The 26383-nt window shown below is 33.7% G+C and overlaps 3 protein-coding genes across 3 annotated transcripts; all 3 read right to left on the bottom strand.

Annotated features, from left to right (window-relative positions):
* Positions 1–4022: 4022 nt before the first annotated feature.
* LOC143055952 (uncharacterized) lies at positions 4023–8109 on the bottom strand. The gene is made up of 3 exons (XM_076229010.1): positions 7097–8109; positions 4867–4923; positions 4023–4377 (listed from the first exon to the last, which is right to left on the bottom strand). Exons 1-3 carry the CDS (start codon positions 7971–7973, stop codon positions 4127–4129), a joined length of 1185 nt encoding a protein of 394 aa, XP_076085125.1. The 5' UTR covers positions 7974–8109; the 3' UTR covers positions 4023–4126.
* A 712-nt stretch (positions 8110–8821) lies between these two features.
* On the bottom strand, positions 8822–12990 carry LOC143057354 (uncharacterized). Its single transcript, XM_076230657.1, has 3 exons — positions 12102–12990; positions 11648–11704; positions 8822–9141 (listed from the first exon to the last, which is right to left on the bottom strand). The coding sequence occupies exons 1-3, from the start codon at positions 12988–12990 to the stop codon at positions 8909–8911; spliced, it is 1179 nt and encodes a 392-aa protein (XP_076086772.1). The 3' UTR covers positions 8822–8908.
* A 7353-nt stretch (positions 12991–20343) lies between these two features.
* On the bottom strand, positions 20344–22972 carry LOC143056296 (uncharacterized). Its single transcript, XM_076229385.1, has 3 exons — positions 21964–22972; positions 21199–21264; positions 20344–20780 (listed from the first exon to the last, which is right to left on the bottom strand). The coding sequence occupies exons 1-3, from the start codon at positions 22838–22840 to the stop codon at positions 20524–20526; spliced, it is 1200 nt and encodes a 399-aa protein (XP_076085500.1). The 5' UTR covers positions 22841–22972; the 3' UTR covers positions 20344–20523.
* Positions 22973–26383: the final 3411 nt, after the last annotated feature.

Consider the following 26383-nt stretch of genomic DNA (forward strand, 5'->3'; position numbering starts at 1 on the left):
AATCCTTTCATATTAATCAGAAAGGCTATTTAAAATAACGAGCGGAAAGAAGTTGCAACGGGGTTTTAGCTAATGCCCTACAGTGAAAGGCTTTTTTTTATATAAATAAGGCCGTTAGTTTTTCTCGTTTGAATTGTTTTACATTGTAACTTCGGGACCTTTTATAGCTGACTATGTGGTATGGGCTATGCTCATTGTTGAAGGCCGTACGGTGACCGATTAAAGTTGTTAATTTATGTGTCATTATGGTAACTTGTAGAGAGTTGTCTAATTGGCAATCATACCACATCTACTTTTTTATATTTATATTTTTTTTTTCAATGTAAAACAGTTGTTGACTGTGAAAACTAAAGGAGGTATGATAAACGTATAAAACACCAAAAAAATCAGAACAACAAGATGCAGAAAAGATATAGAAAAATTGATTTAAGATCACAGTTTTATTTAAGAAAATGGTTGTGTGGACTGCAAATCTCATGCTATCTAAGGACTCATTTCAAAATTTTTATAGACGAGAACGTGTGCGATATAGGTGTAGAGATATACCGACAATTGTAAATAGTGTACATCGTTATACTTATTCTATTGGTGGTTGGATACTTTTAATTTATAACAGTCTACTGGTGAAAGGATATTATTGACTTTATTCTGAAGGTGTGCCAATATTGGCAGAAAGGACACAGAATACAGAATGCAGATGCCTTGAACTTGCAAAGTAGTAAAATCTGTAGACATATCTTTGAGTATTTTCTTTTTGACCGTAAAACAACATCTTTTTTTCAGTTTTTGAATGATAGCGTCATCTGCATTTAAAGTGCAAATTGCAAAAATCTTCAGCACGACATTTACCTAAAAATGTCAGAAAAATCAGTAAACCTGTGTTATTACCCCTGAAATAAAGCTTTTTCCATTAAAAGTTAAAACAGGGAAATTGCTAGAATGATCAACAATACAAAGAGTAACGTTATTATATTACGTAACAATCCTCATAATATAAAAAAAGAAGATGTGGTATGATTGCCAATGAGACAACTGTCCACAAGAGACCAACATGACACAGACATTCACAATTACAGGTCACCGTACGGCCTTCAACAATGAGCATACCCCAAACCGCATAGTCAGCTATAACAGGCCCCGATAAGACAATGTAAAACAATTCAAACGAGAAAACTAACGGCTTTATTTATATAAGAAAATGAACGAAAAACAAATATGCAACACATAAACAAACGAGAACGACTAAATTACCGGCTCCTGGGATAGGCAAATACTATATAAATAATGTGGCGGGGTTAAACATGTTAAGGTGGTATGGGAGTCTAAAATAAAAATGATAGAATTTGTTCATACTTTGCCAAAACGTAGTATCTATTGATACATATTGAAAAATATAATAAAAATGATAGGTCACCGCGCATTTTCTCAAGCTACAGGACGTGACAAAATGACACATTTTGTATGGATTATACAGGGAAAAACACCATTTTGTTATTAGAAACTAAACAAAATGATAGAATTGTTAAATAGTTAAGGACAAGATAGCTTTCAGACAATGCTTTGAGAATATCAAAAGAAAAGATAGGGTCACCGTACGTTTTTTCCGGCTAAAATACAAAATTGGAAAATTCCATGTAGAATCCTTCAGAAAATACACTGTTTTAGAGTTACTTCCCCTTCAAATGCCAATTTAAAAATTTAAAAAAACAACCAAAAATAATCAACATTTGCAAAAATATTTCATAATTATAAGTTATATTCTTATAAATTGGTTCTTTTAAATGAACATTCACATTTAAAATCTTCATTCCTGCATCAAATTTTGCTAACTTGATAGAATATTTGGACCTATGGTTCTCTGTTTTTTACAATCCAAGATGGAGGAAGACACCAATACCACCTTAAACGCGTAGCGGGTTACTTAACAGTGTGCACCACATTTTTTATGTTATTTCGAATAGACAGAAAAAAATATTACAGTCATTTCTTATAATTTAATTCTAAATTCCATTATAAACCGTAGAAAACCATGAAAAAACGTTGGTCACATGACTAAATTATGTCTATGGGCTCTTAACAAAATAACGTCAGCCAATCAGAAGACGTGTTACATCCAAAATTAAATCATATGTATATAACATACTAGTAATATTTAGTTAGCTTTTAATTTACTGATAACAAAATCAATATTTATACCAATAAAACAATATTCAATGATCTTATTAAAGTATTGAAGGGGTAACCTTTTAGAATAAGTTTATTTAAAGGAGCGACAAGTTTACATGGATCATTTCTAAATTTTCGGGCACGGTTAACAACATTTCCGTAAAAATGAGGATGTGCTATCCCGTTTGAAATAAGTTTTCTACAAGTGCAACCAAACTTCAAAACCAAATCTTTATATCTATGGAAAAATTTAGTAAGGGTTTTTGAGTAATTTATGGTAACGATATCCCTGGTTTAATAATTAACCAGTAATACATATAGATTGCGTTCATAAGCATACCGAGAATTCATAAGCACTTTGGATATTGGTCCTTGTCGAGAGAAAAAAAGTACACTTGAAAATATAACACAGTATCGACTCATTCCTCCAAAAATATCAAGTATACGAACAAAAATAGACCATATATATAGACTTGATACAGGCACAGACACTAAAGGTTTTAAATTTTGACCGACAAGGAGAATGCACAGGCTCTTAATGATATTAATGATATTTGAACGAAACAATAGAGCAACATTTGGCTTAAATATTGGCAAAACAAGTAGACATTTCAAGCTTTTTGACGGACAATATAATTTCACAGTTTTATCTTAAAAGTAGACCGTTAATAGATATATACAGATATTTGTTTCAACATTTTCGAGTTCGAGGGGGGGGGTCATCATTTATCTTTAACAATTTAAAGCTGCGTTGTTTTTGTGACTCTACCTAATATGGCTATCAGGGTACTTTTAATTTTTTTGTCTTTCAAATAAAATAAACAGATTTTGTTAGATTGCCAATGAAACAACTATCCGAAATAGTTCAAATGAAACGAATTTCAGCAACATTGCATGTCTATCAGGTCAGAATGTTAGGAACACTGACTGTACGTGTTGATATTGGACTTACAAGCACAATGATACAAACTGTTTGTTGTTGATATTAAGCCGACAAGGAGAGAATGGTTGTGGTTGTTTGTCCTGACAACTGTTGTCTCATAACCTGTTTTGAGTTGTTGTAAATGTTATTAGTTGTACACTTTTGTTAATAGTTACCTGTCTATTCTGTCATTTATTGTATTTGATTTGTAATTTGTCCTCATGTAACACATATTTTGTGTCTGAGTGTAAATAAAGAATTGAAATTGTAACCTCATTATGGTTTTTTTTTCTGTTTTTGGTTTTGTTTATTATGTAATTAATTGTAACCTCATTATGTTTTTTTCTGTTTTTGGTTTTGTTTACTATGTAATTAATTGTAACCTCATTATGTTTTTTTCTGTTTTTGGTTTTGTTTATTATGTAATTAATTGTAACCTCATTTTGTTTTTCTCTGTTTGGGTTTGATTCTAATATCTTTCGCTGCTTTCTTTCTAAATTTCAGAAATGGTGTAATTTTCCCACGAGCACCCGTTTTAAGATCACATTTTAAACCTAATAAATTTCATAAAAAGGTTGAGAAAATGTCAATAACAACATAACACATTTTTACCATTTGGGAAATAAGTTGCAAATATGAAGGTATATAATTATTTAATTAAATGCTTGAAACACTTTGGTAAAAAATAGCTCCGTTGTATGTAATTTTTTGTAAAAAATCATTATGGGATAGAAACTGTATTGAATGCCCCTAAATGCCCCTTTCATAATTTTCGACCCTTTTTATGTTTGATATTTAAATATGTGCATTAACTTTTGGATCTTGACCACGTGTGAGACTTTTCTATATAACGGTAAAATTGGGAAACAAAATTATATAACGGGTATTTACGTTAATTTTGAAAACATACTTATATAATAACATTAAGTTAAAATACATGTTTTTTTTCCATTTACTTTATAACAAATTAAAAATATAGTTTCGATTAGTCCATGTCGTACCACTGACAACTATCGATCCATGTAGTAACTTAAGATCTCATCCCCAACCATGTACAGCCTGTGATCCTCTCATTGGAGGTTTGATGGATCTATTTGTATCCATAGCATCCTTGGCTTTAGACCATCCACTGTTCCTGTTCTTTTCCAGGTTAGAGGTTGCTGCCATGAGCTGACGTCGGGTATGGCAAATGATAACCAGTGCTATTGCCGCTAACACTAGGGTAACAAAGCTTAGAATACTACCAACAAGCTCATACACAGTCATACAGGTTGATCCAATGGCTATATCTAAACATAAAGGTACACTAATATCATACTATATAATTCATTATTAACAATTTGACAATAAGTTTATACTAAAATCATATTATTTGGTCCAACAGTCTTGTAGAATGATATAGTCTTTAAATTGCATGTAAGCTTACATTTGAACTGTTTTTTCCATGTGTACTTAGTGAATGTAAAGAGGTTTTTAAAAATATTAATGTTAAAACATTAAAAAAGAAATGACAATCTTATTAATATACTATATTAATACTAGTAAGCTACTTTTACAAGGATCTAAAACGTTTGGTTTTACTTTCTGTGTTTTCAATCCGGGATTCTTTTGTATTATCGTATTCATACACACCTTCAAAAATGTGAAGGCTGATTTTCCATTAGCTCATGAAATATTAACCAGAAGAGAAAGTAAAACGTACTGATTTCAGATCCTTTTTTCATGGCATTGAGTATGTTACTGTAATAAAATACTTGATGTTATTGTAATATACTAACCTGCACAGCTCACACTTAGATCACACGAATCTGCATAGTATTTTGTCGCTTTCTTGTCTACAATAACAATTTAGATTACACTTGAGATGCATACACAATCAATGCACGATTTAATTTGAAAAAAAAACTGAATGTAAAAAGAGTAAACAATCAAATATCATTCCTCAAAAAATCAAAAACGCACCCTGCTGTCGGAAAAGATTTAAAAAAAAACCTTGAAAATGTCTAGATTCTTTGTTCTGTTTCTGCTAAAGCCATGTTTACTATTTTCTACACTTGAACGATGTTCAACTTGATTTGTAATATAAACACATGTCTATTGCTTAATTATTACGACCTCGGTTGGTTTTGTGTGTTGTCAGATTTCTGTCTCATTGACGTATGGTATGCACAACACGACCTCTTTATACATTATTTTTCTATGATTGAACATTCTTTTATTCGATATGATCTTACATGCATGAATTCATTAAGAAAAAAAATCTTTTTGCTATTTTTATATATGGTAGCACATGAGTGTATCAGTTTATTGATTATTATTGTGCATAGGAGTGTTGACGGCTGTTGTTTTCAGATCATTTTGGAATCCTTTTATAGTTTTTTCTTTCCGTGACCAACTTTTTAAACTATGATTTTGAAACCTCAAATTAAACAGGAGTGTAGCAGATGTATAATATATTGTATATTTGTTTACACAAATGTTAAACCTGTTGAATTAATTTGAATTAAAATTAAAATAATGTATTTACAAATACACCCATATTGGTGAAGCACACAAAAATTATACAGAAAGAGAAGAACTACACATATAAATGACACAACACTAGTTTGTATATTTTCGGCAATGTTTAGGGACCGGTCAAAATTTATCTACACATAGGACCGGTGCAAAGTGCAGTAGGACGGATACTTTTTTCCGGAATCGCTTTTGTTGGGACATCACTTTTTTCACAGATAATATCCATAGGACACAAGTTCTTTTTCAAACGATTACTTTGAAATGATTTTTATTAACATTTATAACAAAACTTAAAAAACAAGTATAATATACAATATGTAAAAATAAAAATTATCATATAAAAATTCAGATAGGCATCTTTAATTTTTTTTTATAACTTTTTCAAATCAACTTGGATTTTCATCAAACTATGCAGCTATCTCAGATATATATTAAGCTTACTAAATCCCAGGTCATTTAGTTTTTTTGTTGTATTGCTGTCAAATTCAAGAATTAAATTAATCTAGGTCAAAAAAGCTAGAATTTGCAGTTCGAACAAAATAGAGATAGTTCACTTTAAATTTTTTATAACTTTTTAAATTCAACTTGGATTTTAATCAAACTATGCAGCTATCTTAGGTATATATATATATATATATATATATCAAGCTTACTGAATCCCATGTCATTTAGTTTTTTGTTGTTTTGCTGTAAAATTTAATTTCACTTATATGGTGAAGTGCAACAAATATACATCATGTACATCATGTACATTACATCAACCAACAAAGTAGCAAAAATCATTCGGGGGTCACATCAGGTACATTTTCTGTAAATGGGAAAATGTTAAAGCAATTATTACCATTCCTAATAAAAAGCACATTCCAAGGCAACCTATGGGTCTTCAGGTTTAAATATATATAGAGAGTGAAACCAAATGCTATTGGGTTCATGTTTCTCCTGGAGCTTGTTTTTATAATTAATATTAAAAGGTATTGATAAAATTCTATATAAAATACATGCAGCTTCATTAATTTTTCAGTTTAACAAACACCTATTTGTGGTTTGATTGCCAATGCAATGTCTTTGTTTTTTTCAATGCTATATTCATAGTATAATTTATGATAATGCCATGCCTGTAATTGTATGTGAATCAACAAAATAAAACATGAAACTGTTGCTTTTGATCATATTAAAAAGACAACATATGTTAAATGCCTCTATAAAGTATACTTTTATTTACAATACATTGGAAAAGTAGGATAGGACACCAACTTTTTTATTACTAAGTTGGCATATATAGGACATCATTTTTTTTCAGTCAGAAAGCCATAGGGTTGTAATTTTTATTAAATGTTTTTATTTTTTGCACCGGTCCTATGTGACGATAAATTTTGACCAGTCCCTTAGGTCTTCTTTAATTTGGAGTTGTTTTTCAAATAATTACTGTTGGTAATTATAGTGTTTTGACTTGATACAAGCTGAATTTAAAACAGATGTAATGTTACTTACTTTGATAGGCAGCTGGCGTATTACAGATGGGACCCGCCGAGCGGATAGAGTTCTGAGACAAAGACTGTAGAAATACTAGGGAGGTACAAGTACAATCATACGGTATCCCGTCAAGGTTTATATCAGATAGACCCTTCAGGCTGCTAAATATAGCACTGTCTAGAGTGGTTATAGAGTTATCCGCCAGAGATACATCATCTACAGCTACAGCAAGACTGTATAGTGAACTGTCAACTGCTGTAACACCGGCGTTCTCTACACGAATGGACTTTACTGTTGTCAAAACGTCAAATGTCCCGGCTGGTATGGACGTCGGGGTAATCGTACAATCTTTAATTACAAGTTCTCCTTTCGGTTCTGGAGTTGATGTCACGGGTTCCACTATGAGTCCAGTTAGAAAGCTATTTGAATATGAAGCAATAGAACCCCCTTCAAATCGTAAGGAATTGAGTGTTCCGAATGGAGACAGCATACCGGAAGTCAACGATACTATGTTACAGAAACTGAATTTAATTTCCTGGAGATAACCCATATCTGTGAAGGAGACACTAGATAACGTTAACGAATTAGACGACAAACATTCCAGTTCGAGGCTTGCTGGATAATTGGCGTCAAAGGAACCAGTGGAGAAGCTTGAGAATCCTGACAGTTGAGAGGTGAATGTCCCTGTTATACCAGTAATCTTCAATCTCTGTGGGAGAGGACTGGAGAAAGAACTATAGGCTAGAGGTGCAGTGTAACTTCCTAAATCACAAGTATATAATCCAGTTGATGTTAATGTGCCATCATAGGAACACCCGGTGGGATGAGCACTGGAGGAAAAGTTGATCAGTAGAAGAAACAGTAGAACATTCAATACATTGATGTTTGTTTTCATCGTGTATAACTAAAACCACAATTCGGCACTAAAATAACTCCAACTTTCAAGTAATGTACATAAACATTTATGAATCCATATTTAAAATATGTCAATGGCTGTTCAGTAAAATAGTTCGGTCTAACATCTTGTGGAATATTATAGAAAGGTTTAGTCGGATTAACATGGATTATGGTAAACTCATTATTTTAAATATATGTTATGAATTAAGTTTATCATACAGTAAAAAATGTCAATTTAAATATCGCGTTTACTGTTTTGTACATATATTATGTCATTAGTTTTCTTCTTTCAATTGTTTAGCATTGTTTCTCTTTGAGTCCTTTATAGCTAATATGTGATGAAGGTCGTTCAGTAACCTATAGAAGTTAACGTGTACGTCATTTTGTCTACGATAGAGTTGATTCATTGGCAATCAAACCACAACTTCTTAATTTTTTAGCATATTTGTTTTTATATGACATTTTTATTTTTTTAAATACGAATAAACACAAATATATCATACATTGTAATTATAATTTTCAAAATGTAAGAAATTTGATTTTTCGTAAAACACAGTTAAAGGTAAATTAATTTTTATCTGGCGTAAATTTTGGCTTTTTATTCATTTCGAGGACATCTGATGAAGCTGGACGTATCGGATTCAAAGGAAGCTGTATTAAAGTGTCTTTTCTTCATCAGTTAGTTCTATTAAATAGTTCTGTGTGGATGCTACCATCGACAACTACTCGCGACGTCTCTAATTCAAACTACAGAATACACAAAACAAAACCGCCATTTTTATTGACACGAATGAAAGATAGACATTGAATAAGTAATCGTGATTTTTAATTTTTTTTATTGTTCCTATTGATACATGCATCAATATACTTTGATTACTTTATGAAGGAAATCAGAAAATTTCCTTAATTGAATCCATTCGTTTTCATATAACCTCAATATTTGGATTTCATCGGTGGCTTTTCTCCTCGACGACCACGATTTGTAGCTCTCATGGCATTTTTCATTTTTGACCATCTATTTGGTCGTCTTCTCCTGGATGTTATTGCAGCAGAAGTTATTTGTCGCTTTGCATGACAAATCATTGCCAAGGCAACACATGCGACAATTAGTGCCAGGCCTAGTAAGACGAATCCTACGATTTCTATCGCAGTATAACAAGACAGACCTACAATCAAATTAAAGTAAGTATTAAAATTCGACCGCAACTTAAATCAAAGTAGAATTCTTTTTCAAGCTAAAGTTTAACACATCAACAATAAAATCAATAAATATAAACCATGCTCTTGGTTCATTCATTGACGTTTAAATTACTAAACGTCCAGTGGCAAATATTTCTTTTCTCATTCGAAGAGAACATATCGAATAGATACAATAACTAAAGATGTTTAAAAAAGGGAGATGATATAGTTATCTAATATAGATTTTGGGGAACGCTGATAAAAAGAGGAGGACGATAACAATTAAAGGGATATGGGGGCCGTTAGTGACCTAGTGGTCTATATATTGATCTACTGTATCACTAGCCTGTCACGTAGGTTATGAGTTCGAACCCCGTCCACGGCATGTGCGTTCGATCCCAATCTTCCTTGAATATAATTGCCAGTTTTCCTGACACGCCGACTTCTAGCAACAATAAACAAGAGGCTCTCAAGAGCCTGAATCGCTCACCTGAATTTTTTTGGTTTAATCTCTCATCAATGATTATTTTGGCTTTTCAATTTATTTAAATGTTCTTTGAATCGTCCTATTTTCTTCAAAAGCAAAAAAAAATCATTTTCTCCTATGTTCTATTTTAGCCATAGGAGCTATGTTTCTTGACATACAAGGAAATGAAATATAAAATTTATACTAGATACTCTGAAACTCTGAAACTCATTTAGCCTAAGTTTGGCTGAAATTGATACAGCAGTTTCATAAGAGAAGATTTTTTAAAGTAAGTCAACATGATGAACAAATTGTGAAAAAAGTCTTTAAAGGGCAATAACTCCTAAAGAGGTCAATTGACAATTTTGGTCATATTAACTTATTTGTAGATCTTACTTTGCTGATCTTTTTTTGCTGTTTACAGTTTATCTTTATCTATAATAATATTCAAGATAATGACCAAAAACTGCAAAATTTCCTTAAAATTACCAATTAAGTGGCAGCAACCCAACAATTGGATGTTTGATTCATCTGAAAATTTCAGGGCTGATAGATATTGACCTAATGAACATTTTTACTCCATGTCAGATTTGCTCTTAATGCTTTCGTTTTTGAGATATAAGCCAAAAACTGCATTTGACCCCTATGTTCTATTTTAAGTAACGGCGGCCATGTTTTTTGACGGATCAAAAATCAAAGCACACACTTTGTGCAGGATAATCTAAGGAACAACCATGCTAAGTTTTAACCAAATCCATTCAGTAGTTTCAGAGGAGAAGATTTTTTAAAGTTAGCAAATATGATGAACAAATTGTGAAAAATTGTCATTAAAGGACAATAACCCCTTAAGGGGTCAATTGACAATTTTGGTCATATTAACTTATTTGTAGATCTTACTTTGCTGATCTTTTTTGCTGTTTACAGTTTATCTTTATCTATAATAATATTCAAGATAATGACCAAAAACTGCAAAATTTCCTTAAAATTACCAATTAAGTGGCAGCAACCCAACAATGGTTTGTTTGATTCATCTGAAAATTTCAGGGCTGATAGATCTTGACCTAATGAACATTTTTACCCCATGTCAGATTTGCTCTAAATGCTTTCGTTTTTGAGATATAAGCCAAAAACTGCATTTGACCCCTATGTTCTATTTTAAGTAACGGCGGCCATATTTTTTGACGGATCAAAAATCGAAGCGCACATTTTGTGCAGGATATACTAAGGAACAATCATGTTACGTTTCATTCAAATCCATTCAGTAGTTTCAGAGGAGAAGATGTTTGAAAAATTGTTAACGACGACAGACGACGACGACGACGACGACGTCGACGACGACGACGACGGACGCCAAGTGATGAGAAAAGCTCACATGGCCTTTTAGGCCAGGTGAGCTAAAAAAGGGTATCTTCGACGATTTAGGATTCGGAAAGGAATAGATTTTTTTCGGGGGGGGGGGGGGGGGGCGTTCGTCTAGCCGTAGCCGGTTTCGTGGCCGGAATTAATTTGACGTGTGCTCGAACAAAAATCGTCTCGGAATTTTAATCAACAATTACCGCTAATTGGAATCGATTTTATGAAATTTGCATTGTACCCTACTTGTTCTGAAACGTGATGTTGTAATAGCTAATAGGAAATAGTGCTGAAAGTTTGATTAAACACTAACTATCAATGAATTAGTAAAACGGACGGGTATACTTATAAGTCACACACTAGTAACACGGACGGGTATACTTATAAGTCATACACTAGTAAAACGGACGGGTATACTTATAAGTCATACACTAACTGATACTCGGTTATCGCGGGATTAAACTTTTGGGGAAATTCAATCATCTCTATTACCTTGGTTAGTTATAAAATCAACAACAACAAAAATCAGATGATCATTCAGATCAGCACATACCGGTATAAACAATCATTCAGATCAGCACATACCGGTATAAATAAACAATCATTCAGATCAGCACGATACCGGTATAAATAAACAATTGATTTTGAAAGAAACCAATAGAATTGAAATTTACCTGAACAACTTGACACTGTAGCACAGGTCTCAGCGTAAAACTTTGTCGCCTTTTTATCTACAAATATACCAAGCATAATCATGTATCTAAATATCCAAATATTGTTGTACCTGATTGTCCGATCAACATTTTATGTTTTAAATTATAATAAATTTTATATTTTAATTTAGTTGAAATATGTGCGCTTTTTGAGAGAACAAAAGTCTGATTTATCCAAGAACAGTTTTTGAAAACACCCATTTCAGGCTTGTTTTTTCCTATTTCTAGACTACCTGAGTAAGAATCCAAACAGATAACAGGATATTTCAAATTAAACATATCTCTGTCAGTTAAAGCTCCCTCACTATTTTAAACTGTGTTTAATTTTTTTACAAGTGCTGTTTTTTAAAGGTAAGGATAACACTTGAATTATTTAACAAAGTAAACGAATTTCATTTTTTAATATAAAACATACCTTGGTAACTTGCTGGTGTGTTACAGATTAAGTCAGACGGCAGTTTCACAGAGTTTTCACTAGAATACGTCAGGACGTCTAAATTTGAACAGGAACAGTCATAAGCAAGTCCACCTAGGTCAATGGACGACAGACTTTTCATACTTGTGAAGAGATTACTCTCCAATGACGTAATAGAATTGTCGACCAGAGATATATAATTGAGCTGAGTTGTCAGACTAAACGCTGAAGCATCCATAGCTGTAATCCCAGCTTTTACTAATTGTATTGTTCGTATCGAAGTTTGTCCGTCGAACACACCTGATGGTATTGTAGTTGGTGTAATCGAACAATCCTTTATAATAAGTTCTCCCTTAGGTTCAGCAACAGCAAGTGATTCAATCGTAACAGATGTCAAAAAGTCTGTCGAATAAGACGCTATGGATCCGTCTTCAAAAATCAATGAGTTCAGACTTCCGAATGGCCCTAGAATGCCATTTGATAAGGAAACTATGTTACAATAAGAAAATTTAACTTCCTGTAGATAACTCATGTCGGTGAAGGTACTCGTTGTAAGAGTTATCGAACCTGACGTAGTACAGACTAGTTCAAGGTAAGCTGGGTAATTTCTGTCGAACGAACCGGAGGTAAAACTTGAGAATCCCGAAAATGCACTTCCGCTGGCTGGCAAGTTTCCGTTTAAATTCGTGATCTTCAGTCTTTGTGGAAGAGGACTTGAAAACGCTGAGTAAGTCAAAGGTTCCGAGTAGCTTCCAAATACACAAGTATACACCCCTGTTGATGAATAGGCACTGTCATAACTACAACCGGTAGGAGATGTTCCATTTGTTATCTCAAACAATAAAGTAAAGAAGATAGCAAACGGAAAAATCTTACAATGCTTAAACATTTTAGACAACATATATATAATAAAACATAACATAGAATCTGTTATTGTAATATAAACTTATGGGTTTAATCCCTTTTATTCAGTCTGCAATTTACTTGCACTATAAATGCGATTAAACAAAACAAATAAATTAAGGATTAAGTATAGACGCCCATTATGCATTTGGTTTTAATATTTTGATTTTTTTATACCATTGGATGCACGCTCACCTTAAAGACAGTTAAATTTCAAAACGGCATGATAAATAAAGGCAACAGTAGTGAGTAGTATACCGCTGTTCGAAACTCATAAATCGATAAAGAAAAAAACTAACCCGGATTAAAAACTAACAGTTCCAATAAACTAATGATAACTGTTCCTGTAGTTTAGGTTTTTATAAAATAAATTTCTCGTAAAAGTATCTTTTATAAATTGATGAATACAAAGAGATTTCAAACTGGGTATTTTTTACTGAGTCAGCAGCCCAACAACTTAAAACAAATAAAATAAGAAATCTCTTGAAGCTGTTTATCTCCGTGAGGTTAGAAAAAAAATGAAGTTATGTTTAAAGATGTTCGCTACTTTTTTTATCAAAATAACAAGCTGATAAATACAATCATCAAAGATACCAGGATTAAAATAAATAAAACAAAATAAAAGAGAGAAAAAATCAGGATCCTCTGGCTTTTGTTAGTGTTGTATGTATATTTTTTAATGTTAGTTCATTTATTTGTATTGGAGTTTAGTATATGACGTCCATTTTCACTGAACTAGTACTCGTTTGTATTTAGGGGCAAGCTGAGGACCACTACCGGCTGCGGATTTTTTTCGTTTTTTTCAAGACCCATTGGTGGCCTTCGGCTGTTATTTGCTCTATGGCTGGGTTGTTGTCTCTTTGACATATTTCCCGTTTCCATTCTCGATTTTATTACATTAAATGCCAATTTTACGATGTTTTTCTTCACAATTAAGTGATGTTTCGTGCTTGTCCCAACTATAGTAACATAGTTAAATGTAAATGTTACTAGTGTCGTGGGCCTCAATCCTTTTTGTTGTCTGGGGGGGGGGGGGGGACTATGGGATTGAAGTCACGCTTTTCGTTATCCAAGTTTTATTTTACTGCCATTTAACAAACACATGTATGGCAGACGACACTAACTGTTCGCCGCCGACAAACATAAAAAAAAGGTATACAGTCCCGTAAAATAAAAAAAAACAGACTAAATTATGTCCTACATTTCCGGTAACCAGAAATACCAAATAGAGGTATATAACATCCCCCGCCCAAATATAAAATTTGAAAAATTTTGGTCTGGTCACTGGAAATACAGACAGCAATATAACATAATACAATAATAATAATAAAAAAAAATACATTTCAAATTTGTATACACCCTTTCTCACTCTGGCATTACTAACTCCGTACATGGACACAGTTTTGTTTGTACTTGCATATATACTATATCATATATAAGATGAAGATAACTTTTCATAAAGTTGACTCAACTCTTAAGTTTGCTATTATTGGTGACAATTTGTGCTCTAATCACAGTGATGCTAGTAGAGACCCGAAACTCTTAATACAATTATTTTAAATAACACAATCTAGTATAACACTATCACACACTCTTATATAACTAGCCAAAAGTTCACGTGAAATAATTTTGATTTACATGTATACATACACTCACAGTCTCAATAAACAATGTTATAGAAAATGTACAGGTTTTCACTCTAGCAAACACTAACACTCTGTACACCGTTATAAATTCAACTGAGAAAAACTTTCGCAAGTATTTGAAAAACTTTTCAATTCTGTTGCATGTAACACATCTAGTTCATAATAATGCCTTATCTAGCTTCATGATATATTTACTTTTTGAATGTAACATATGATAGAAATGCATACCTTTAAGAAAAAATAACAACCATCAATCGTAATATCATACGAAAATAACAGTAAATAAAAGTACATTTGACATTAGTACAATGCAATAACAGCGATGCTATCATCACCAAAAACGAGTATGTCCTTCTGCATAGTCCATAGCTGAAAATCAGGGTATAACTGCAACTGCTCACATCTTGCGATCTAAGGTATGTAAGTTTAACGATGCAATCATCACCAAAAAACGTCACAAATCAAGAAGATTATGTCCTTCTGCATAGTTTATATAAACTGTCTAAATCCCGCAATCGAATGTTATGTTAGTTTAGCGATGCAATCATCACCAAAACAGCAATATATATATATATATAAATATATTTATCTTCCTCAAAAGTCCAACCATAGGTATTAATTAACGAAGTGTAAATAATTTGAGCTATGCAATCATCACTTTATAAAGCTCGAAACTAAATGTTGTAAGAAATCCAATCCATGCTATTGTTAAACGACGTGTAATTTCGGTTTAGCGATGCAATCATCACTTTATAAAGCACTCAACCTTTGGTATTTTTAAACGGAGTGTAATTTCTGTTTAGCGATGCAATCATCACCAAAACAAGGAAAACTATGTGAAGACAAATTAACATAAAAAAAAATGAAATCATGGCTTAATGTGAGAAAATTTAAGAAACAACACTGTACATGTAGGTAGTACTGGCGATACAATTATCACCGAATTATATTTTCTGAAGTTCCCAATAATTCATGCTTAAATGCAGTCCTTTTGTGACAATTCACAAATTCTGAGTAGCCACAGTCTGGCAAGAGCTGGACAAGGATGTATTCCGTCAATAAAAAAGTTATAAAATTTGTATGTGTATCTGGGGTTACTGCCCGAGCTTTTCCTACAATTCTGGATGTCACAATTAAATTTTGGTGAATATTTTCGTAGTAACATGTTTGTTTCACGGATAAAACTGTTGATTGCATCAATTTGTTCAATCAGCAAGTGATCGTCATTTATGAACGGTTCAGGATTAGCATGGTTTTTATAGGCATTCCAATGAAAAATTGAATAGTACGGTAATTCCAGAAAGGCAAGTTTTACCGTCGGAAAATCTGATATAAAAGCATAAATTTCTTTGAAAATGTGTCAATTGATTAACATTTGAATTATCTCTTGATTTCAAAGAAATAAATTTACCATTTTTTGTTGTGAGATCACACGTTCCTAGCCAAACATAAAGTAATATTTTAGGATGTATCTGTAATTTAAGCTCCAAATTGTCTTTAAGGTACTGTAATTGGTCGTTTTTAAACCACCACTGAATTTTCCTTTCTGTCCTCGAATTAACTTCATTCTGTAAAAATCTTGCTTTACTATCACTCAAAATTACCGGCATATATAATTAAAGGGAAAACTTGTCTGTGAGGACTCCAGTCTATGGATCTGCTTGTTTAGTTGATTTTGGCTCATTGCCGTCCATTTTGTCCACTACCACGTGTTCGCAAAAAAAAATAATGTTCACCAAAAATTATATCACAAATAAAAGCAATATTTACGCTTAAAGCCGTTTAAGTCCTCCACCATGCCGTGGGCCTCAATCCTTTTTGTTGTCTGGGGGGACTATGGGATTGAAGTCACGCTTTTCGTTATCCAAATTTTATTTTACTGCCATTTAACAAACACATGTATGGCAGACGACACTAACTGTTCGCCGCCGACAAACATAAAAAAAAAGGTATACAGTCCCGTAAAATAAAAAAAAACAGACTAAATTATGTCCTACATTTCCGGTAACCAGAAATACCAAATAGAGGTATATAACACTAGGTAGAATGAATATTCTGTGAGAGCAAGCATTAGGAGATTTAAAAAGGCATACTTAAATAGATCTTAGTTCAACTCAAATATGTTTATAAAATACTTGCGGATAGACAATGTTAACCACTGTTTATTATATTGACTCATCCACACAATATCATTAGAAAATTGAAAGCAGAAAAAAGTGTGCACCTTACAAATAACACGGCTTTATTAGATGACAATACGAATACTAAAAAAAAACAGTTAAAAAAACCCATACTAGGTACTTTCATTTTTTCACATACCTGCGTGTAGTCTAAACTGTTAACTATTGTTTTAAAGATTTGCCAACACTATTAATATGCATTGATCAAAATTTAACTATATGTACCATTTTTTGTCAGAACATTGTAATGCACCTTATATTCAACATAATTATGTACGTTAACGTTTAACTAACTACAATCTATCAATACCTATATTTTAGCATTGCACAAGGTCATATTTTCTCTGACTGCTAATGACGTTTTTACACTAAATCCATTGGATTTTGATGTGTACTGATTGATATTTTAGCTTTAGATTTTAATTGATTGTTATTGTCTTTGAACTATATATTTCTGTCAGTTAACGTACTGCGAGTACTCTCGGATCTGTTACGGATGGTGGTGGATATATAACCTGTAACGCCCTGTCTGTGTATTTGTTTGGTGTTACAGATGGTGGTGGATATATAACCTGTAACGCCCTGTCTGTGTATTTGTTTGGTGTTACAGATGGTGGTGGATATATAACCTGTAACGCCCTGTCTGTGTATTTGTTTGGTGTTACAGATGGTGGTGGATATATAACCTGTAACGCCCTGTCTGTGTATTTGTTTGGTGTTACGGATGGTGGTGGATATACAACCTGTAACGCCCTGTCTGTATTTGTTTGGTGTTATTCTTTGTATCGATCTAATGAGATAAACCTTTTTCAACAGATTTTAGTCCAGTCAAACAAAGATTTAACCTCAAACTAATTGCACCAGAAAATGTTTTAGTTCTAATCTATAGCATTATGTCCTTTATATACACAAAAAAAAGTCCCATAAAATCTAACTTGGAGAAAACTCAAAATCAGCATTTTTAATTTCCTATAGAAACTAATATTGGAGGGGGAGATAACTCTTGCAAAAATAAGTCTTTTTTGTCATTTTTTTTTTTAAATTAATGTAGAGTATTAAACTTTGACGGGGTTATAAGTTTGTATTTGACTAAATTATACAATCTTCTGCTCATGAAATATACAAAACCGAAGTGTTATGGGTAGTTTTATTTTTTTTTGTGCATTTTTCATTAAAGAAATTGCAAATTTGAAGCTTTGTGACCATTTTGAAAAAATAATGTAAAAATTTGGTATTATTTGTCTCTGGATATTATTTTTTTTCTTCAGCAACTTACTTATCTAAAGAAACTTTATACCACAAAAAGAAGAATACATGCTTAATTCTTTACCTTGACATGTTGAAAAATTCAATAAACCGTCAACTAATGAATTACGAAATCTAGGTTATAGCTTGATAAAAGATATGAAAACACCTTTTGAGTTGTTTGTTATACTCTAAAGACCGCTAAAAAAAAGAATCTATACATTCTGATGAATAGAAGCGGTAAAGTTATAATTTTGTATCAATTCTTATTGATATTTCTGCCTTTTTTGCAAGAATTATCTCCCCTTTCAATGCAAATTTCCATTGGAATTTTAAATGGTGATTTTTTTTAGTCTTCCTCGAGCTAGATTTTATGGGACTTTTTTCTGTGTATATTTGAGGTATAATGCTAAAGATTAAAACTTAATAATCTTCAGTTGCAATTACTTTCGGGCCTAGTACTTTTGATAACTACATGTAGTTAAACCGCTGGGTCGATGCCACTGCTGGTGGACGTTTCGTCCCCGAGGGTATCACCGGCCCAGTAGTCAACATTTCGGTGTTGACATGAATATCAATCATGTGGTCATTTTTATAAATTTCCTGTTTACAAAACTTTGAATATTTTGAAAAACTAAGGATTTTCTTAGTCCAGGCATAGATTACCTTAGCCATATTTGGCACAACTTTTTGGAATTTTGAATCCTCAATGCTCTTCAACTTTGTACTTGTTTGGCGTTTGATTTGATCGTCACTGATGAGTCTTAATATGTAGACGAAACGCGCGTCTGGCGTATTAAATTATAATCCTGGTACTTTTGATAACTATTATGCTAGATTGACTGGACTACTATGTTGTTGTAATGGTGTGCTGTTGCAACACTGATCAAGGTTGTCGGAAGGTTAACTGTTGCAACACTGATCCAGGTTGTCGGAAGGTTAACTGCTCACAAACAACACTGATCCAGGTTGTCGGAAGGTTAACTGCTCACAAACAACACTGATCCAGGTTGTCGGAAGGTTAACTGCTCACAAACAACACTAAGCCAGGTTGTCGGAAGGTTAACTGCTCACAAACAACACTGATCCAGGTTGTCGGGAGGTTAACTGTTGCAACACTGATCCAGGTTGTCGGAAGGTTAACTGATCACAAACATGTTTAAACCTGTCACATTCTGAGTGTTTTTCAGTGGTTGTTGTTATTTCATATCTGTCATATTTGTTTTTGCGTAATTTTTAAATTAGGCCGTTAGTATTTTCAACTGAATTGATTCATATTCTTCATTTCGCGAATTTTCATAGCCGACTACAATGTATATGCTGTGGATTCTTTTCATTGTTTGGAATTGCTTTACATTTAATATAAACAAAAGCCTAAATCTGTGAATACGCAAAGAAAGAAAAATTGGTTGACAAAAGGTGTTTACTGACCCTGTTTGAACTTTCAATAATGTATGTGTATGTTGTTGGTAAACATACTTTGTTAATTCAAACGTAGAAACAAATACATCGTTAAATCAGGTTGAAGTTAGAAACAAATGTAGCGTTTGTACTTACAAACGATGAACGACAAACTGTAGACGCATTTCTAGCGAGTGCATAGTTTGTCCAATTTTATGTAATATTGCAAACGTATGTTAGAAACAAAACTAAGGCTTTTCTACCTCAGGAATAGATTACCTTTTAGAATTTTGGTCCTCAATGCTCTTCAACTTTGTACTTTATTTGACCTTTTTAGAGCGTCACTGATGAGTCTTTTGTAGACGAAACGCGCTTCTGGTGTAAAAACTAAATTTTAGTCTTTTTTTGTTTAGATATCCATTAGACGAGACTCTGTACTTATTTATTCCTCATTATGTTATTGTTCTCACAATTTTTGTATTCTTGTCTTTCAATTTTGCTAATGTAGTTCGTCTATAAGCCTTTTTGTGTTTCTTTGATGCATACATGTATGACGTGGCTCAGTACTTATACATCCCGTCATTGTGTTATTGTTCTATGATAATTTTTGTATTCTTGTCTTTCTGTTTTTGCTAATGTGCTTTGTCTATTTGGTCTTTTTGTAAGTCTTCTTTGTTACATATTTGTATTTGTTTTTATAGTGATTAAGATAACAACACAATGTTGGATGCTGTACCCCTACTTTTGACATTTTTACCTGCTATGTGCTGGAGATTATCCAATAAATAGTATATCTATGTTGTATATCAAGCAATGGATAACTATATGTCTTCTTAATCAGGATCGTATGAATCTGCATTTAAAATATTTATTTTAAACGTTTTCCATAAAACATTTTATTAAATGTGTTTTAATGACGTACAGAAAATTCCAAGCATCTATATGTTAAGCAATTGTATACAGTGTATATGTTTTACCAACAATGTAGGACTGGCGCTGTAATGTTCAAACAGCAAACTCAGGTATCTTTCGGTTTATCAATATGTGTTACACCCAACCATCTACTTGTGACGATCTCAATGGTGGTTTCTGACCAGATGCCCCGCCCTTCTTCAGTGCATTCTGTACACGTGCCCACGAGCTATTCCTCTTCTTCTCTAGATTTTCTTTGGCAATGACCAGTTTCCTTCTGACATAACATATAATAACAAGTGCTACTATAGCTATCACCATGGTAACAGCTAGGATACAGTAACTGACAATCTCGATAATAGTCATACATATCGTTGGACCCAGGGTTATACCTGAAATATATGTTGATTGATATTATTTCATTTTGATAATTCACTGAGATGTCGTATACCAATTGTATTCATGGAATAAATCTATGGTCAGTGGAAGAAAAATTTCTAAAAGAAACTTTACTTTTTAATCACAAAAATGTCGACAAATTTATAAAGCAATTTGTCCCACGTGATCACATGCAATTGTTTTGAATACAGAAGATTGTTTATGGTTTGAATTCGTGTTTTATATTAATCGACCAGAGATCAACCCCGGTCTTGTGTTGGTGTTCTAGTTGTACATGTTAAGTTCTCATGTAGAGTTATGTAGAATGTATAGGTCCTTTTTTCGTTTTTTTTTCTGACCACGAGGTAGTTGGTTTTTCTTCGCCTTATGCATTTGGATCGTTCCTTTTATATATTTTAACGTCCTACTCACCTGGTAAATCTCCACAAGCGTTTGCAGTGTCACACATCTCGTCATAATACTTGGAAGCTTTCTTGTCTGAAAACCATATACCCTTGCCGATTATAAAGGAATACTAGTAGTACAGTAGGATTCGATTTTCTAGCATATACACAAAACTTAAAAGAGAGTTTTGTTTCATTTTTTTTTAAATTTATTTACCAAATGAGCCATGAGTGAAGCCCTTTTTAATGTTACCAGTATTAAATGTAATAAAGCCAACGATAGCGGCCGGCTTAACCTTGCAGTGACTCACCTTAAAAGTGATAGTTTCTATTTTGTTTCGTTTTGAAGGCAACACTTTGACTTTCAGATGAAGTACAGCATCCCGACCTTCCAAGAGTTAAACATTATACTAAAATTATCTACTATTCCCCTCCTTTCACTTGGGTCTTTCTCAGAATTCAATTTGGTCGCTATTCATGTGTATTGATACTGGTAACATTTCCCAAGTTACATGTGTGTCTCTATGAGATGAAACATGCATAACTGTAGTTGTCATATCTTGGAATCATTACGTATAAAAACAAAGTATCTATGAGTATTGATTATCTCCCCAAAAGAGGTGGGGCTTGTGAAACAGATGCATTTACAAGTGCAACCTACATTTACAAAATATACATTGACCTATAATGGTTTATTTGTACAAATTGTTATTTGGATGGAGAGTTGTCTCATTGGCACTCATACCATATCTTCCTATATATTTATACAATTGTCATTATAATATATACGTACTCTGATATTCAGAAGGTGTACCGCAAATGATTCCTGATGGTAGGGCTATACCATTCGTTGTGGCATGAGTGAGGATCCATAAGTTATCGCACGTGCATTCAAACGGGATACCATCTAGATCAAGGGAAGATAATCCCTCTAGGGTACTAATCAAAGCAGTTTCTATCTTTGTTATCCCAGCATTGTCAGCAAGTGACAAAGACGTCAAAGCTGTATTCTGAGCGAACAGTGCATCATCAACTGAAGTCAGTCCGATGTTGTCGAATCTTATTGATTTGACAAGAGTCTGTCCATCAAGCATACCAACCGGGATTTGATTACCGGAAACCACAGTGTTCTTTATGACAAATTCAGCGGTCGGGACGGGAACGTCCAGTTTTTCTATAGATAGACCCGTAAGAATATTAGATGCTAGTGTGTTCACTGAACCTCCTTCAATCCAGAGAGAGTTAAGTGTTACTAAGTTTGAGAAAACACTAGAAGGAAGCGACTGAATGTCGCAGTTACTTATTTTTAATTCTTGAAGATAACTCATGCTCGAAAATAAAGCTTGTGAAATCGTAAGTGTTCCTCCAGAACTACAAATAACTTGTAAGCTTGCAGCATAATCAAGATCAATCAAATTAGCAGCGAACGATGAAAAGCCTGAGAAAGTGTTTGTTGGTAAAGTGCCGCTTACAGCATTGATGATAAGACGCTGTGGATACGGATCAGTGAACCCGGTAAAGGTAAGTGGTGCTGTGTAACTTCCGAATGTACACGTATAGATACCTGTTGATGCATCTGTACTGTCGTACGTACATCCGGTAGGCTGTGCACTATACATATATCCGATGTACGTTGTACATAAGTACACAAACACTTCTACAATTTTCATCTTGTTTTAATAAAGTTCAAATTTAAACACTATTCTGCAGCCTGAACCAGACTATGATGGTCTACATTTTAACGAAAACAATCACATTTCTTATTTCAGCTGGGTCACAAAATTATGTTGAACTTTTAGTTCCAATTTTTTTCTATTTAATCTTTTGATCGTTATAAATGTTATCAACTGTGACTAATATGTATTACAGGTTCAAATATTGGTGTATAACAAAATATGGATTAGAACTTAATAAGATCTAACAAAAATAAATATTAAATCATTTAGAGACCAACCTAAAGATGTCCTACATTCGAAGCTAGAAAATACAATTTAACAAATGGTAATAGGATTAAATATAAGTAAGATTAAATAATAAAGCGTTAACTTAAAGGTATTATTAAGAAACATAATTATCAAAATATGATTGAGTTAAAGATAGTTATACTTGCTAGTGTGTCTCATTGGGTTTGAAGCGTGTCGCGGAATTGGCCAGTATTTTTGTAAGCGTGACACGTGAAAGTCAGCTTGTGCGTAAAAAACAAAATAAGGCGGGACTCGAGAAATTACAACCGTTATTATAACAGTGATAAGCAGGATACGGAAATCTGACAAAACAATAAGCAGATTGAGGGATCACACCCTTCTAATATGACTGGGGGACAAAAACCACAAAATAGTCAGCAGATTGAGGGATCACACCGTTCTAATATGACTGGGGGACAAAAACCACAAAAATAGTCAGCAGATTGAGGGATCACACCGTTCTAATATGACTGGGGGACAAAAACCACAAAAATAGTCAGTAGATTGAGGGATCACACCGTTCTAATATGACTGGGGGACAAAAACCACAAAAATAGACAGCAGATTGAGGGATCACACCGTTCTAATATGACTGGGGGACAAAAACCACAAACATAGTCAGCAGATTGAGGGATCACACCGTTCTAATATGACTGGGGGACAAAAACCACAAAAATAGTCAGCAGATTGAGGGATCACACCGTTCTAATATGACTGGGGGACAAAAACCACAAACATAGTCAGCAGATTGAGGGATCACACCGTTCTAATATGACTGGGGGACAAAAACCACAAAAATAGTCAGCAGATTGAGGGATCACACCGTTCTAATATGACTGGGGGACAAAAACCACAAAAATAGTCAGCAGATTGAGGGATCACACCGTTCTAATATGACTGGGGGACAAAAACCACAAACATAGTCAGCAGATTGAGGGATCACACCGTTCTAATATGACTGGGGGACAAAAACCACAAACATAGTCAGCAGATTGAGGGATCACACCGTTCTAATATGACTGGGGGACAAAAACCACAAAAATAGTCAGCAGATTGAGGGATCACACCGTTCTAATATGACTGGGGGACAAAAACCACAAACATAGTCAGCAGATTGAGGGATCACACCGTTCTAATATGACTGGGGGAAAAAAAACCACAAACATAGTCAGCAGATTGAGGGATCACACCGTTCTAATATGACTGGGTGACAAAAACCACAAAAATAGTCAGCAGATTGAGGGATCACACCGTTCTAATATGACTGGGGGAAAAAAACCTCAAAAATAGTCAGCAGATTGAGGGATCACACCGTTCTAATATGACTGGGGGAAAAAAACCACAAAAATAGTCAGCAGATTGAGGGATCACACCGTTCTAATATGACTGGGGGACAAAAATCACAAACATAGTCAGCAGATTGAGGGATCACACCGTTCTTATATGACTGGGGGACAAAAACCACAAAAATAGTCAGCAGATTGAGGGATCACACCGTTCTAATATGACTGGGGGACAAAAACCACAAACATAGTCAGCAGATTGAGGGATCACACCGTTCTAATATGACTGGGGGAAAAAACCACAAACATAGTCAGCAGATTGAGGGATCACACCGTTCTAATATGACTGGGGGACAAAAACCACAAACATAGTCAGCAGATTGAGGGATCACACCGTTCTAATATGACTGGGGGAAAAAAACCACAAAAATAGTCAGCAGATTGAGGGATCACACCGTTCTAATATGACTGGGGGACAAAAACCACAAAAATAGTCAGCAGATTGAGGGATCACACCGTTCTAATATGACTGGGGGACAAAAACCACAAACATAGTCAGCAGATTGAGGGATCACACCGTTCTTATATGACTGGGGGACAAAAACCACAAAAATAGTCAGCAGATTGAGGGATCACACCGTTCTAATATGACTGGGGGACAAAAACCACAAACATAGTCAGCAGATTGAGGGATCACACCGTTCTAATATGACTGGGGGACAAAAACCACAAAAATAGTCAGCAGATTGAGGGATCACACCGTTCTAATATGACTGGGGGACAAAAACCACAAAAATAGTCAGCAGATTGAGGGATCACACCGTTCTAATATGACTGGGGGACAAAAACCACAAAAATAGTCAGCAGATTGAGGGATCACACCGTTCTAATATGACTGGGGGACAAAAACCACAAACATAGTCAGCAGATTGAGGGATCTCACCGTTCTAATATGACTGGGGGACAAAAACCACAAAAATAGTCAGCAGATTGAGGGATCACACCGTTCTAATATGACTGGGGGAAAAAAACCACAAAAATAGTCAGCAGATTGAGGGATCACACCGTTCTAATATGACTGGGGGACAAAAACCACAAAAATAGTCAGCAGATTGAGGGATCACACCGTTCTAATATGAATGGGGGACAAAAACCACAAAAATACTAATTTTACACAGATACGGATACAGCGACAAATATTCTTTACATTTTTATACATAGCAGAATTTTATCTAGGTAAACAAACGTGAAGGACCTTCAATAAAACAGTATTTCTAAAACAGTATTTCAAATTTCAAATACAAGATATATTATTAAACAAACATCGCCAGTATTTTATCTCATTTATGATCATTGTGAAAAGAAATTGCAATACATTTTAAATAGAAATATTCCGTTACAAAAATAAGTCTCGGACTGATTCCCGCTCATTTAACAAATTGCCCTTTATACACGACTTTTACCTGTTTTTTTTTTAATTTTTGACTTATATCTGAAAAAACTGTAATAGATAGACAAAACGTTAAAAAGCAAAAATGATCAGCAAGACAAGATCTACACATTTTCTATCGTAGGTACGTCGTGAACAGTGGTCGTTACAGACAAACGTTCATGTAAATTGTCCCAGTCAATGGATGAATTTAATGTGTCAATCAATGGCCACAGCCACACTGTTTTGAATTTCATTCTATATTTTTATAGATAAACAAACCGTCAGTTAACTCCTCATACAAGACTAGATCTGATCTACAAATAAGCCAAATTTAGCAGAAATTGTTAGTTACTGCAGACCCTTTATAAATGATTGGCTCTAAATGGCAATTTGTTACCTTTTTGTTTTTTAGCCAAAAAGATAAGAAGATAGAGAGAAGCTGTAAATACAAACAATGATCAGCAATAAAACATCAAGATAACCCAGAAGTTGAAATGTTAGCGAGTATACATTGTTGACGATGCCAGGTATACA

Source organism: Mytilus galloprovincialis, chromosome 13 (genome assembly GCF_965363235.1).
Source record: "Mytilus galloprovincialis chromosome 13, xbMytGall1.hap1.1, whole genome shotgun sequence".
Lineage (NCBI taxonomy): Eukaryota > Metazoa > Mollusca > Bivalvia > Mytilida > Mytilidae > Mytilus > Mytilus galloprovincialis.